Consider the following 16,783-nt stretch of genomic DNA (forward strand, 5'->3'; position numbering starts at 1 on the left):
AGATTGAGGATAATAGCATAATACCAATAATGCAAGCTCAAGGGAACAAGAAAATGTTAGACTCCTATCTTCCTACTCATAAGTCTGAGCCTTTTATCAGTCATTATACCGTATGGTAAAAATAACAAAAATCTGAGGCTAATAAGAAGCTGGTCACATAAGATTAAAAATTATTAAGGTAACTATCTGAAATATGGATGTATATCAATTATCAGCTATGACTCTCACTTTATGCACATATTGTACTTTAAAATATTACCTACTGATAGTACAAAGCCACCTCAAACGAGCAAAACATTTAAAATCCAAGTACCCAGAGTGTGAAGAAAGCTTTTTCAATTTTCTCAGCAATAATTAAAATCATGTGATACTCAATCCAGTACCTTAGTCAAATTTTGTAAACCTAATGACACATGTTTAGAAGCCTCTTTTGAATTTTGTCTTTCTTTAATAGTGAAAGACAAAAGGTCCTAGGACACTGGGGAAACACGTGGTAGAAGCAGCCGAAATAATACATGCAAAACAACAGGGCAGCAAACTAAAATACATTCCTCTGTCAGCAAACACTGTCAGAACATACATAGAAATCATTGCTGAAAATTTTCTAAAACAAGTATTAGAAAAATTACTCCGTGTGGGAGGTTTATCATCCAGTTGAATGAAAATACAGCTGTTTTTTTTAAATAACTCAGCTTATATTATTTGCTAGATTGCTTCAATAATGAAATATAGAAACTACTTTTCTTTGAGTCACTAATGGAACAGTCTAACAGAGAAAACATATTACCAAAATAAATGATTTACTTAATAAAGAGATGTTTTGTGAAAAAACTATAAGTGAGAAGGAGTTCTGAGTAAGGTTACCCCACATGTAAAATTCAAGTCACTGCAAGAAAGAAGTTAAAACTAAAGTACACAAAGCGCTACATAGTAAAGAACGTAGCTCTTTTTTTAAATAAAAGCAAGATGTTTCAAATACAGTAGAATATTTACAATATTTTTGAAATGAGATAGGAAGTGACCGTGAAAACATGTTGTGCCTTACAGAGATATCTCTGGTTATCTTAAGGCAAAGGATTTAAAAACTGCTGAAATTTAGCATGACTTACGCAATTTTCATTCACAAAAAGACAATCAATCCCTTGACAGTTTAACAATTAGTAAGAAAGTAAGTACTCAAATGAACTTCATTGGAAAAGACACACATTGGCCAACCCAACATCCAGGTCAGTCCCCTTCCCTCTTGCATGACTCACCTCTTCCTCCTTCTTCCTGGCATTAGATGCAATGCCTGGAGCGGACATGAGTAGACAAACAGGGGGATGAGGGTCCACACATTAAGAATGTGGAAGGAAAAACGCAAGAGCCCATGCCCCTGATGACATCTGTTGAAGCCCATTTTTTAAAGCCCATTTTGAACCCATTTATTTAAAAAATATAAAAATGCAACACTCCAGATTAGTTGCAAGAACAACTGATTGTCATCAAGGAAGATGGAAATTTACTAGCCATGGTTCAGCAGGGAACCTTTGCTTGATTCATGGATTGAACTGAGAAAAGCTAATACTATGATTTAGTAAGTGTTGCTAATGATGTTCTCATTCCACTTGGACCTACCTATCTTTGTCAGATTTATGTTTCAACTATAACAGAAATTAAACCAAATATCAAAATAAAATGAACTTGGAACTAAACCTTCTAATTACTGTCTTTTTTTAAACAAGACATAAAAAATAATGTCACATTGACACTGCTCTCACTAAAAAGTTATTAATCATGATAGCAAAGGCTTTTGTACCATTAATACATAAAATAAAGTCATTTTAAATCATTATAAAATCTTGTTCATTTCATGTTTTTCTCATCCATTACTTTCTATGTCTGTATTTTATAATGTGTATAGTATTAGTACACACATATATGTATATGTGTTTTAAATCAAATATATTGGGGTTACTTGCTTAAATACACATCTTTTTTTCTGACAGGGTAGGAAATCAAAAAGTTTGGAGACTGTTACACTAGTCCAGAGGTTGACCAACTTTTTCTGCAAAGGGCCAGACAGTAAATGTTTTAGGCTTAGCAGGTCACAGAGTCTTTGTCACAACTACTCAACTCTGCATTTGTAGGGCAAAAGGAGCCATCTACAATATGTAAAGAAATGGCCATGGCTGCCATTTGTTTGCCGAATGGCTGCATTCAACAAAAACTTTATTTATAAACACTGAATTTCATATAATTTTCATGTGTCCTGAAACAGCCTTCTTTTGATTTTTTTTCAACGATTTAAAAACATAAAAACTATTCTTACCTTGCAAGCTGTACAAAATAAAATCCTAGAGGCAGGGACAGTGTCTTCGTCATCTCTATGTTCCCTACACCTAACAAAGTATCTGGCATTCAGTAGAGAGTTGTCAAATAAACTTCTCCACGACACGGAAATATGTCTTCGCTTTTTCTTTTTCAGAATAACACCTTAAGTTCTGCTATAACACCCCTATCAGAACATAAGCTCCTTGACGGTAGGGATTTTCCTTGCGTTGTTCTCTGCTCCTTCTCCTCAGAGCTTAGAACAGTACCGGGCAGATAGAAGGCACTGGACCTTGCTGAACTAAATTGTTCAAACTTTGAGAATGCTTTAATGCCAAAAAATAAAGACTGAAAAGTCAGAAGTGACCTGGGTTTCATCGTATATTCAGATCTTCTCTGTTTCCTCCCTGAGCCTCTACACTGGTTTGAGTACCCACAGTAGCCTATTCATAGCCGTCCTATTACCATGGAAATCACTTGTTTACTTGGTTGTCTCTCTGACTAAACTCTGAGCTCTATGGGAGCAAGGGAGGTATTGCATTCATCTTTGTACCTCCAGCATATCGCATAGGACCTGGAACATGGCACATACCAATAAATGGTTGTGGAAATGTATTCATGGCAATGAATACTACCGGAACCTTTCAAACAGAAAACATATTTGGGAAAACATTTCTATGCACAAACAAAAAAAAGAGACAGTGAATTGTGAAGTTTACCAGCTACAAGCAGAGTAAATTTGCAAACCTAGTCCCTTTCATTCCTCTTCCTTGGACTCCTATCCTACCACTCCCTCAGTTGTGAACCTTTGGTGAGAATTATATTTGGTAAGGAAATTAAAAAGTGACCCAGATTTAGTCACCTTTTAGACTTGTTTACTGGGCAAGTTTTGCTCCTCCTTTATAAGCTTTTCTTTGGAGTCTGTGTAAGAAAATAAAATATATTGACTAGAAATGATGCTAGTGTTCTCTCAGTGTAATGATATGGAGTAAGGATATTGGAAATGTAAATGTACCAATGGAAATTATGCTATCTAGACAATTTCTAATAATCTAGTCATTTCTGAAAACTATTTCCATGGCTTACTATAGATTTTAAGACTTAGTTTACTGATAATTTATTTTATGGTAATTTAACCATTAATTAAAATTACTTATGCTGAGAGTACTGAAAGGTTCTCAGCCAAGCTAACCAACTCCTAAAAGACAGGTGTTGGGTGAGAAAGAAACCCATGGCAGCAGTCACGGGAGAACAAGCACGCTTGGGTTAAAGTACAACACCTAGGTCCAAAGTCAAACATTCTCTCTATGTTGATACAAGGGGAAAAGTGAGAGAATGAAAATTAAAAGCTTTGGGATTATTTAGGAGAGTTCTAGCAGATGGAATATGGGACAGATCATTTAATATTTATTGCATATAACTATATGATCATTAAACTATGACAAAAATGCAAAGTATATTAATATAAATTGCTGAATAGAAACAAAGTATAAAACATCACATTTGCATGTGGAATCACATAGTAAACACTGCCTTTAATAAATGCTGTTGAAATTAATTAATCATAAATCATCACTAGCCTCATCTTTTGCATACGACAAAACTATTTAATTACTTGTATTAGAGCACAGTCCTTACTGACATAACTATATGAATCCAACATCACCAATGTAAGCTGGACCTCCACTCAATAGATCCTTGTGCTAGCTAATAGACATCAAATTCCAACACGAATTTCCAAGAAGTCTCTATATGTTTATTTTTTTTAAGTTTAAAATGGAAATCCCCTCTTCTCCCACTCCCCAAAAAAGAACAATTGCATACTAAAGAGCAATAATATTCAAAAGGAAATGCAAGTGTCCAGACACATTTCTGTCTTTGCTCTAATTGTATTAATTCAGTTTGGATAAAAACAAGTTATCACTATTAAACATCTAATAGTCCTTAAGCAGTATACTCAATGTACAAAAACCAGTTATTCTCTGTAAGCTCAAAGTCTATGAACTTAAAATGTTGAATAGTTATTCAATTACAGCCTTATTAATTTCCTTATTTTTAAAGTGGAAAGGAGGAGATATTTCACCAATCCTAATTAGAAGCAATACAAAATGCCTCTGATTAAGATGAGAGGGGCCGGCCCCGTGGCTTAGCGGTTAAGTGCGTGCACTCCGCTACTGGCAGCCCGGGGTTCAGATCCTGGGCGTGCACCGACGCACCGCTTGTCCAGCCATACTGAGGCAGTGTCCCACATACAGCAACTAGAAGGATGTGCAACTAAGACATACAACTATCTACTGGGGCTTTGGGGTGAAAAAGGGAAAAAAAAAAGAGGAGGACTGGCATAGATGTTAGCTCAGGGCTGATCTTCCTCACAAAGAAAAAAAAAAAAGATGAGAAAGGTTACAAATACGAATCTCGTTCAAATTTGAATTTGGGGTTAAAGAAGATGCGTAAAATACTGCTATAGTTCAGTCATCTTTTAAAGTTACCAAAAACAAAAATGTGGAAGCAATCTTGCTGTTTTGGTCCTACTAACTTTACCCACTTGTGGAAGATTTGAAAACATGACTCTGGGCAGAGAAGGGGAACAGGAATCTGAAAGAGCGAGTATAATTCACCCCACAGGGCCGGCTCCGTGGCTTAGTGGTTAAGTGCGCGCGCTCCGCGGCTGGCGGCCCAGGTTCGGATCCCGAGCACGCACTGACACACTGCTTCTCCGGCCATGCTGAGGCCGGGTCCCACATCTACTGGGGCTTTGGGGGAAAAAATAAATAAATAAAATTATAAAAAAAAATAATAATAATAATTCACCCCACGCAGGTAATTATAAAAATCACATAAAAACGAGTGGGTTTTTTTCATTTTTTTAAGTTTTAATAAAAGCACCACTTTCTAATTTTCAATTAGTAGTCGATGGCCATACTCTGCGTACAAAATTCATTGAAAACACACTGCTATTGAAGACACACTGCTAATAAATAACATGCACTCCATAAAATAAGCAATCATCTACAAGTTTCAAATTTGGACCTTTAAATCTGTCAACAATAGCCATGGATACCATTACTCAGAAGATATGTCTGTAATTGTTTCTTTGAGTATCTACAATACGAAAAGTGACATACTAATGCAGAGGATAGATGTCAGAGTCAATGGAACGTCAGTAATCTACTAATACACTAGTAAAGGAAAACCTAACCATTCAGATCTTTCAGCTAACTAGACTCGTGCCAGGATTTTACTTAGCTATAAAGAGTTAAGTGATTTTTTAAATGATCTATTAGTAATTAAATAAGAGTTATAGCAATCAAATAAAAGAGTTAATACTTAAAAAAAATGTCCTGCAATAATTTCAGATTTAGGACAATAGCCCCTGTTATCTACATCTATAAGCCTGTACAATGAGAACGGCTGTTGATAGATATGATCCTTAGGCATAACAAGAATTTCAAGGGGGCCGGCCCTGTGGCGTAGCAGTTAAGCGCACGCGCTCCGCTACTGGCGGCCCGGGGTTCGGATCCCAGGCACGCACCGATGCACCGCTTGTCAGGCCATGCTGTGGCAGCGTCCCACATAAAGTGGAGGAAGATGTGCACAGATGTTAGCTCAGGGCCAGTCTTCCTCAGCAAAAAGAGGAGGATTGGCATGGATGTTAGCTCAGGGCTGATCTTCCTCACACACACACACAAAAAAAAATTTCAATTATCAGAGTAAGAAAGGATTATATTTGAATATTGCCTTTCATTATTTAAGATTTTCACCAAAATACATTACCCAGAAATTGCAAATAATAAATTGTACTAGCAATTTTAAGGTAATTTATTTCTTGCCAAGTATCTCATACACTATTACTGTGTACAATGTTGTGCTATTTTATGCAATTATTTAAAACATTTTACACCTCGGGGTATGCTATCCTAAAACACATATACAGTGTTTAGGCCAAATGGTGTAAACATTTGTAGCTCTCAAAAGTCTACAAAAGCCGATCAACAGGAATAGCGCGATAAAGGGTGAGAATCCAGAGAAACAAGATTGTCATAGTAGCCATCAAGTAGGACAAGAACCTTATTACATTATTTGTACAAGGAAGGACACTCACAAGGAGTGAAATAAAAAAGGGAAATTTTGTATCTAGAAATCTACTTCTGTGTGTCAGAAACAGAACAATTTAAGCGTCTTCTCCCAATCAACTTTGATAATGGCATTTTAACAGTTTTCCATTACTATATTGTTGGCCTCTTTCTTCTCAACTGATGCTCTGTAAAAAGTGATTACAGACAATTTTCATCAGTAGGAAATAATCCATCCCAGGTGGGCTTTACCTACAACCCAACGTACCTCTGAGTTGCCTTCTATTTCCACTGAGTACGTGTGCAAGGAAAATGTTTTAATTTTATATTTAGCTTAAATCAAACATTATTAAAGATAGATGCTACTAAAATGCCAATTTTTTAGATTTTTATGTACCTAAATTTAAGTTCCAGCTCAGTCATTTGCTCACTTAGGCAAGTTATAAAACTAATTTATTTAGCCTCTCTCTAAGCCTCAACTGCCTTACCTGAAAATTGAATATAATCATGTTGCCTACTTTGTGGCATTGTCATAAGGATCAACTGAAATACTACATGTAAACGGGTTAGTGGCATGCATGGCCCATACGTGCACAGTAAATGAAAGCTCTGATTATTCATAAAATAACCTATTCACTGTAAATTGGTTACAGTCAAACTAAATACAGAAAATAGAAAATGTCAAGGTACAAGTGGATTTCTCTCAAAGAGGAGACACAATCCTTAAAAAGTTTTTTTATTGATCTTTCAGTTGTTACTCTTAATCAAATCATAGTTCTTTGATTTCTAATTCCAAAATTCCCAGGGAATGAAAAATTCCCATTAGGGAAAATGTGGCACCAAGTTGTACCTTTCTTTAAATCACATTTATCAATCCAATAAGCAAATCTTTTTTTTTTTTTTTTGGTGAGGGAGATCAGCCCTGAGCTAACATCCGTGCTAATCCTCCTCTTTTTGCTGAGGAAGACCGGCTCTGAGCTAACATCTATTGCCAATCCTCCTCCTTTTTTTTTCTTTTTTTCCTTCCCCAAAGCCCCAGTAGATAGTTGTATGTCATAGCTGCACATCCTTCTAGTTGCTGTATGTGGGACACAGCCTCAGCATGGCTGGAGAAGCGGTGCGTCGGTGCGCGCCCGGGATCCGAACTCAGGCCGCCAGTAGCGGAGCGCGCACACTTAACCGCTAAGCCATGGGGCCAGCCCCAATAAGCAAATCTTTAAAAAACATGACATATTTAAAGAGGAAAGTAGTAATTTTCTAATGAAACATTAAAATTAATATACAAACCATAAAATAGAAACGTTGTAAAAAGTTTGAAAACGTAAATGCTGTACACAAACTAAAAAAATTGAAAACTTCCAGGAATTGTTTTTGCTTAGGGCTACAATCACGTAAAAGGCATGTGTGCAACTGAAGCAGAGTGAGCAAGCGGGGAGAGTAGTAGAGGAAGATATGGAAGAGGTAAGGTAGGGGTCAGATCATATAGGGCCTTATAGGATATTGTAAGTACACTGGTTTTTTTTTACACTGAGTGAAATGGGGAGCCATGGCAGACTTGAGAAGCCAAGTGACACGACGTTATTCAGGTTTTAAATTGATAATGTCTCTGTGTTAAGAATATACTGTAGAGGGTCATGGGTGGAAGCAAAGAGACTAATTAGGAATTGTGGCAGTCCTAATAGTCCCACCATTACTGTGGCAGTCCAGGTCAGACTTCAACCAGTGTGGGACCAGTGAAGGTGGTAAGAAATGGTCAGATGTTGCAAGGACCTTACATTGAAGGGAGAGCTAATGGGATTTCCTAATGAATTGAATCTGGAATCTGAGAAAGAGAGCAATCACGGGAAAATCCAACGTTTTTGGCCTGATGGATATACCATCAACTGAGACAAGGAAGACACTGGGAGGAGCAGGTTTGGAGGGGAATATCAGCAGTTCAGTTCTGGATATATTACTTTCAATAAGTCTACTGAACATCCAAGGAGAGATGCTGATTATGAAGTCTGATATATGAGTCTGGAATTCAGACATGAGGACCAAGCTGGAGATAAATTTGAGAACTGTGCGCAAATGGAATTTAAAGCCATATTACTGGTTGCAAACACCAAAGATAGTGTAGATAGAGAAGGGAAGATGTCCAAGGACTGATCCCTGGGCCTCTCCAACATGTAGAGGTTGAGGTTATAAACAGGGATCAGCAAAAAAGACTGAAAAGAAGCAGCCAAAGAGGGAGGTGTGGATGAATGTTGGGTGGGGCGAAGCAAGTCAAGTTGGAGAGAATGATCAACTGCATCAAATGCTGCTGATAGGTCAATTAAGATGAGAACTGAGAATTAACCACGGGATTCAGCAGCATGAAGATCTTTAGTGACATTGATAAGAACAGTTTTGATGGGGGGTGGGATAGAAGCCTGGCTGGAGTGATTTCAGGAGAGAAAGTGAGAGGAGAGAAATCAGAAGCAGTGAATGTAAACAAAATTATTGGGACGTATTTTGCTTCAAAGGAGAATAAAAATAGAGCAGTAGCTGGCAAGGAAGATAAGGTCAAGAAAAGGTTTTATAAAACGAGACAGCATGTTTGTATGCTGCTGGGAATGGAAGATGAGAGGAGAAAATTATTAGAGCAATCTCCTTGAGTAGGTGAAAAGGAATGGAACCTTGTACACAAATGGAAGGATAGTAACATGAAAAGTCCACCTATGGTGACAGGTAGCAAGACAAACTATGTGAGTGCAGATATTAAAAGTTAGGTAGATGTGGCGGTGGGAGTCTGTGGAAGTTCTCTTCTGATTGCTTCAATTTACCCAGTAAATTAAGCAGCAAGGTTACCAGCAGAGAAGAAAGTCGGGGAAGAGTTCTGAGGACTGAGCAGCAAAGTAAAGGTGTAAAATAGTCATCTAGGAGCATAGTTGAGGGAATAGAGCAGGGACATATAAAATGGTTGTCTAAAACTGTAAGGGCCTACTTGGGGCTTTTGAAAAAAGAATCTGTTTCAGAATCATTAACAGTCAATACTGGACTAGAATAGGCAAAACCTGGAGAAGAGGAGGAAGACCAGTTAGCGGGCTATTTTAGTAGCCCACAAGAAACAACTAGAGAGGGACATTGTCTGAACTAGGGCAAGAGCAGCTGGAGGACAACCGGGAAACAGATTTAAGAGTCATTGCACAAGCAGAACCAATGGGATTTGGCAAGCAATTAGAAGTGACTGAGAAAACAAATGAAGTGGAAGACGGCCTGTAGGTGTTGAGCTTAAGTGAACCAGAATATGGCAATGCCCCTGACGTGCTCAAAGAACTAGTTCAAGACTGCAAAAATTTGAAACCAGTTGGTCAGCAGATTAAAGCAGTAAATTTAATTTGAGCGAAGTTTGAGTGAAGAGAAGAAAGAAGATTTTAAAAGATTAAAAGTGTTAATAGTGTCAAAGAATGTTTCTGTTTCTGCTGTCGTTATCATTGTTTTGGATGATTCAGATAAGACAAACAAGTGGTAAACTGAGGGTGGGAAATATTGGCAAGAAAGCACAGAGCTTTATTTGATAAAGGAAAGAAATGCAACAAACATTTATAAAATTATTTATACAGAAAGCTTACATGCCAGGCACTATTCTAAGAATAGCATCTCCTTTAATCCTAAAAATAACCATATGAGGTAGATCCTCTTCTATCTTTGTTACAGTTCAGGAAAATAAACTAGAGAGATTATATAACTTTCACAAGGTAATGCGATTAATGGCATAGACAGAACTCAAACCCAGGTCTGAATGACCCCAAAGTCCAAGTTCTTGACCACTACACAACACATGCTCTGTAAAATTAAGGGCCCGGGAGAGGTAATATAGGTTGTTTAGCTTCCCAGGAGAATTTCAGAGCTAAAGATCTTACAAACGGAATCATTCTAAAGAATGACACAGTCCAAGGTGTAGTCATGCTTATAATTAGCTAAATATATAGACACCAAGGTCAGAATTTAGGAAATCAAGGAACTAAGGGCAAAAATGCATTGAAGAGGTGATCAACATCAGAGCTGAAATCACCAAAATGAATAGCAGGGGAAAAGCCAAAAGGAGAGCCAGGTGCTATCATCATCAACGAAGGTCAGCAGATAATAGACTTCACAAGAGAAAGGGTTGTTAAAAGATGGTTCAGAGAAGATGGCATGGAAGGAACAGCAGAAAAAAGGGTGTACCACAGGACTAGGAGGAAGGGCTGAAGAGGGTGGGAATGTCAGGATTTGTGTCGGGGGAAAAGGCAGATGCCAGCTGCAGCTAGACAGAAGGAATAGTCAAGGAAAAGTTAAAAATAAAGGGAATTTTTGTTCAACAACTTGCAATGAATATTTGTGGAAGGCCTAATAACTCTTCTAGGCACAGGAGGGAAATAGTGGGGGTGGGAAGTGGGGTGATGACAATGGGCAGATTATTAGTGGGGTGGGTTCCATAATGGGCAGAGTAGAAGGGTCTAGATTTTCAGTGATTCTTAACCTTTTATTTTGGTGTGGTTGAAGGGACCTTCGAAACTCCTGTGGACCCTAACTCTAGATAGATAGATATCCACAAAAAAAATTTACAATGATAAATGGGATAGAATTGTAAATGAATGAATCATGAATCAGGATCTCCAGTTCTTCTCTAGTCAAGCAAACCAATGTAATATGGCCCAATGCCTCATCTCTCCCCTCTCCTACCATAACCTACTGAATACTCAAAATATTATATGTATTATCTAATATAAGAAATAATCTAGACCACAAGCTATAAAATAGAAGAAATATGCTAGTAAATGTAAGTTGTATGACTGTTGCTAATAGAACAAACTGGGAGGAATTAATTCCTCTGTCCCCTCTACTGTTTTTTCACCCTCTGCCCTCCCAACTCTATTTCATATACCCAACAAGACACCTTGTGCTGTTTTCAGCAAAGTGGACTCAGGCCTGTTTTGCTTTATAGAAACAGGAAGACAAATTAGTTAATTGAAAAATTGATTCAATCTGCCAGAGACTACTAAATATTAGAGAACAAAAATAAATAAGACAGCCCCTGCTTTTAGGAGCTCATAGTGGAAGAGACAGACAAGTAAGGATGTTTTAGCTCAAAAAACAGATACTTTTGAAAATAGTTCTGTTGTATCAACAAGTTTCTGGTCTCTTCTTTATGTGATATAAACACTGTCCATACACACACACGTACTTAAAACCCAGTGCTATTCCAGGCACGCGCATTTTAAAATTACAACAAAATTAGGGATCTAACTTACCATCATTTTTTCAAAAAGATCCAGTACTTCCTTTTCTGACAAATTCAAAGACCGTTCATCGTATAATGGCTGAGCTGCTGGAAACTCACTCATCGCGACTTGAGAATCAATGGGATGCTGAATAAGAAGTTTTTCTTTTTTGACAGTAGATTTTCTAAAACTTGTAATTCGGTCACGCTGCAAAGAGAAAAAAATAAGAAGCCCTAAGAAAGAGATCAAGAATCACAGATGTGAAGAACTGAAACATCAAAATGGCACTTAGTATAATATATATCATTATTGTCTTTTGATAAAATGTTATTTTAAGCAGCAAGCTCCAGATAGAGATTGTACTATTTTGAAAACTTGAAGTGGCTCTTCAGCCTCAGAAGTCTAGGGGGTGAAAAGTATTCCTCAGAAGTAACACTTAGTCCCTTGTCATTTCTGTTTTGCACAGTAAATAGGTGAAAAATTCCTGCATCAAAGTTGTGTGGCATTTAAGGGAGAAGGTATCTTTGGTGGCAACTTTCAAACTATGAAAAAAAGAGAAAGAAAATAAAAATAGCTTCTGATATCCCATTTTAAGGGGAAATTATAGTATTGTTTCTCTTCTTCAAAGTGCCAAAAATTGTGACAAGTATCTATGAATACTTTGTCAGTGTAGCATTAAGAGTATAACGGTTAAGGGGCCTGCCCAGAGGCGCAAGGGGTTAAGTGCGCATGCTCCGCTGCAGCGGCCGGGGGTTCGCAGGTTCAGATCAGGCGCGCACCTACGCACCACTTCTCAAGCCATGCTGTGGCGGCGTCCCATATAAAGTAGAGGAAGATGGGCATGGATGTTAGCCCAGGGCCAATCTTCCTCAGCCAAAAAAGAGGAGGATTGGCATCAGATGTTAGCTCAGGGCCGCTCTTCTTCACACACCCACACACACACAAAAGAGTATAATGGTTAAGAGCACAGACTTTAGAGTCAGGCTACCTGGGTTTGAATCTGCCACTTACTAGCTGAGTAACCCTGTGCAAATTATTTGGTCTCTCTATGACTGTTTCCTCATCTCTAAAATAGAGATAATGAGTTAATTTACATTAAATAAATAAATGTTACCAACACCATAGGATTATTGTGAAATTTAAATAAGTTGATATGTTTAGTGCACTTAGTTGCTATTTATTATTATTGTTACTACTATGACTATCATTATTATTTCCCCTACCTTTCTCTTCCCTAAAAAGTGGGACCAATAAGGAAGCAAAACAAAATTAAAAACATCACCTTTTCCATTTACTGGAAATATAGCAAACATCTTATTCCTACAAATATCTTATTCCTACAAATCCTATGACAAAGAACTTGCTATTTTACGGATATTGACTCTGAACCATTGATTCCATGTACAATCTCTAATAATTAGCTTGCTATTTCGCATAAAGTGAGTTAATGACTCCAGTTTCATGTAAAAAGGACATTCTGTTTTAAACTGCAAACCATTAGACATCAAAAATTAGTAATGATCATAAAACTGAATGCAACTCAGTTTTATTCTGCTTTCTGTTAGGAAGCACATGCATACCATCAGGTCACATTAAACAAGCAGACACGTTAGATGTGAGGACAGTGCATCTTTACTGCCGTGTTACCGAGAACTTATAAATTACTTCAACAATACAAAAAGCATCACAGAAGCTATTATCGCAGCTTATGTAAAATTCCGCTGATCCCCATTAAAAAAACATACTTTATGTTCTGATTCAAAGAACACTTTTTTTTATCAAAAGGTGTACTTTGAAAGAAATATGAACAGTTTTAAGCAGCTTATTTAGGATTACAAAAATGATTTTAGTACATGATTGCTTACAAAGAGATTATATAAATCATAATATTTTAGAGCTGGGAAGAAACTTGAAAAATCATCTAGACCAACTCTCTCATTTCACAGAAAAAAATGACTAGCTAAATTCACGAGTCCCTGCTTCCTATCCCAGTGTTCACGTTAAGATTCATTTCTTTGAATCATCTTGAACTATATTTTCATATTTTCTTTCAACTCTTTGAGGAAAATTAAGTTGGTTTAGATACGTAGTATATCTTCAAACAACTCGAAAAAAAAAAATATTAAGCAATCCCAAATAAGCTGAGTACATATCCAACAGTCAAAATTCACTAAAAGACATGATGGACATAAAAGCATTTAAATATGCAATCGACCATTAAATCAACATATCTCTGTTCCTTTCCCTTCATATCACTTAATATTTGTTTCTGCAGTGCCAGCTTTTTTACTGAGTAGCATTATTTACATAAAGATTTGATCTTCCACTATGCTCTTCATTTCTATCTAGAAAATTGGCTTTTGCTTTCAGCTCTGTCTTGATAAGAAAATGAAGTTAAGCCATATACTTTCACTTCCTTAAATCACTAACAATATTTTACATTATTTGTAGATAGGTAATTTCACAAAGAAAAAACTGACACTGCTTAAAATACCATTTCTTAAAGGTTTAGCTATAAAAGGGCACATTTAAATTTTAAGCCCATAACTTTCAATAAGTTTTACTATGATAGACTCAGCTCAAAAATATTGAAGGATTTTAAATTTAATAGTACATATCAGACTAACATAATGAACTTAACTTCCTTTCTATTTTAAATTAATTACTTCCAATATTAATACTAATGTTTAAAATATTCACCATCAATTTACTTGGCTATCAAAAAAGGAAACATCTGTGTTTTCCTGAGTTAGATTTACATATAGATAAAAAAAATTTGGTTAAGGTATATATCAGGATGATATATCAAAATTTTGTTGCGTTCCTATGCAATTGTTTATGTTAATATTCAAAAAAAGAAAAATCACTTTATTGACATTCTTCCATTCCACTGTACTTTGTAAACATCTAGACATTTTATATCTTACATATATCAATGCTTTAATGTCCACCACTTTAATAAAAAGGCAACATGCATAATAATGTAACAACATGCTACTAAGACCACCTTACCACATCATCTGCCAAAGTTTTTATTTGAATGTTCTATTAAAACCAAAAGGAAAAAAAAGAAGAAATACCTGTCAGATAAGAGAAATTCATAGATCAAACAAGAAAATAATAATTGAATGATTCTCATTTTTTATTTTATCAACTATAACTAGTCAAAAAGAATTAGAAAGTTTAAATATATAAACACGCACATTCTTTACTAAAGGAAAAAAAACAACTTTTTAAGGATTAAAAATTAAGGTTTGGTGGGGGGTGTCTATTTGTTTTTAAAGATCATTCCCAAGGTCCCAAAGTCAGATTTGGCTCAGACATCACTACCACAGTGCTCCATCATGAGCAAAGACAGAGCAAAGTCATAAGCCCTTCCAAGTTTTTTCAAAATTTTAGAATGAATAATCATGTTTCTAAGATACATAGATTTTAATTTTTATTTTTATTTTCCCCCCCCAAAGCCCCAGTAGATAGTTGTATGTCATAGCTGCACATCCTTCTAGTTGCTGTTATGTGGGACGCGGCCTTAGCATGGCCGCAGAAGCGGTGCATCGGTGCGCGCCTGGGATCCGAACCTGGGCCGCCAGCAGCGGAGCACGCGCACTTAACTGCTAAGCCATGGGGCCGGCCCTAAGATACATAGATTTTAAAAAAACATGAACAACAGGAGAAATGTCATATCCGTTACATGTGATAGATGTTCAAAGGACACCTTTATAAATATTCTGGATAAAATTTAACTTACTGATTGTGTTAATATATGCCCTTTTCTCAAAAACATCAACACTTTTTTTTTGCATGTGGTTTTCTGCTTCTAATGCTGAGAATCATTAGAAATAGTGTATTCTAGTTAATAAAATACAGTGGTTAATAAAAACTACCACATAACAAATATGAGTACCACTATTTGAAGAATTAATAGTACAGCAATACTAAAGTAACAAAGCAATACTAAAGTAAAGTAAGCAAAGTCATATCTAATAATTTAGTAACCTTCCATGATTCGGAAGATACTTTAGCATCTTAAAATAACATACAATCAGCATGCAGGGCAGTTATTATCATATTATAAATATGTTGAAGTGCCAATTAAGACACATGATTAAGAAAGAACCAGATTTTTAAACTCGCCTGCTAGGAACTGGAATTAACCCTTCTGCCACAACCTGTATATTTATTTCTTACAACAGAAGCTGAATGATGAGCATCAACTTGGTCATGCATGGTCACATCCCTTTTTACTAAGAAAAAGATGGTCTTCTCACTGGTGGGGAGAATTCCATTATGAGTTTTAAGGAAGTGAGAATTATTCAGTCCCAGGATCTCACGAAATTATCTACAAATACCACCAATCAAATGCTGTTAAAGATCATCCTCCCCTGGATCAGCTGGGACAAACACACTATTGTATGTATAGTTCTTTTTCCACTGTTAATCCATCGATTCCCTCAGGGATCCACAATCCTACATCATTGTACTATGTCTTCATCACATCCTGCTGACACAAACCCAATCAATCTTTACTGTCTAGGAAAAAGAAAAGAAGGGGGATTATTCATATCAGAACTGAAGCCACTGTAAGAGAGATCAATTCACCCTAGGACTATCTCTACCTGGTATTTTCTCTTTAGTTTTCCCAGTGGTTACAGAAAACTGTTTTATGCACAATGGCAAGCTTCATCATTTCCTGTAACGTAAAATCAGAGCGAGAAATGTCAAAATCTCAAAGTGCCTCAACTACCCTGCTACCATCTGGATATGTACCTGTCCACCTGTGTGGTTATTAGACAGATTATACAGTTCTTCAAGCAACTCCTGCTTTTCTTCCCAACTTTTGGGATTATAACCTCAAGATTGGAAACACATCTATATCTTCAAAGTGAGAATGTAAATTAGGGGAAAATACAATTTGATTTAGCCAAATTCTCTACGTTAAGGTATACATATGTCTGGAATGCTTTAAATCTCTATCTCAATTGAATATACGTTGACAGTTTAATCACGGGGGACAGAAACAAGAAAAAAAGTATTGCTAGCAATATTTCCACCTTGTCTTACGGGAAGAGACTTGAGTTTTCTTCTCTTTCTCCACCCCAACCTTTTCCTTTTTTTTTTTTTTTTGAAATTAACATATTTTCTCCATATTAAATCACACAGTATGGAGTTAGAGAC

The 16,783-nt window shown here is 36.5% G+C and overlaps 1 protein-coding gene across 4 annotated transcripts in view; it reads right to left on the reverse strand.

Moving 5' to 3' along the window:
- Positions 1-16,783, reverse strand: part of DIAPH2 (diaphanous related formin 2) — an 825,716-nt gene that overhangs the window by 760,860 nt on the left and 48,073 nt on the right. For 3 of the 4 annotated variants that reach the window (XM_087427460.1, XM_014795691.2, XM_087427458.1), the window contains exons 2-3: positions 14,621-14,653; positions 11,639-11,815 (exon numbers count right to left, since the gene is read on the reverse strand). In XM_087427460.1, coding sequence (XP_087283586.1) covers positions 11,639-11,815; positions 14,621-14,653 — 210 coding nt within the window. The remainder of the gene's footprint in view (positions 1-11,638; positions 11,816-14,620; positions 14,654-16,783) is intronic. The other variant, XM_087427457.1, reaches the window with a different exon arrangement.

The sequence above is a fragment of the Ceratotherium simum genome, chromosome X (genome assembly GCF_057802395.1).
Source record: "Ceratotherium simum simum isolate JZ-2026a chromosome X, ASM5780239v1, whole genome shotgun sequence".
Lineage (NCBI taxonomy): Eukaryota > Metazoa > Chordata > Mammalia > Perissodactyla > Rhinocerotidae > Ceratotherium > Ceratotherium simum.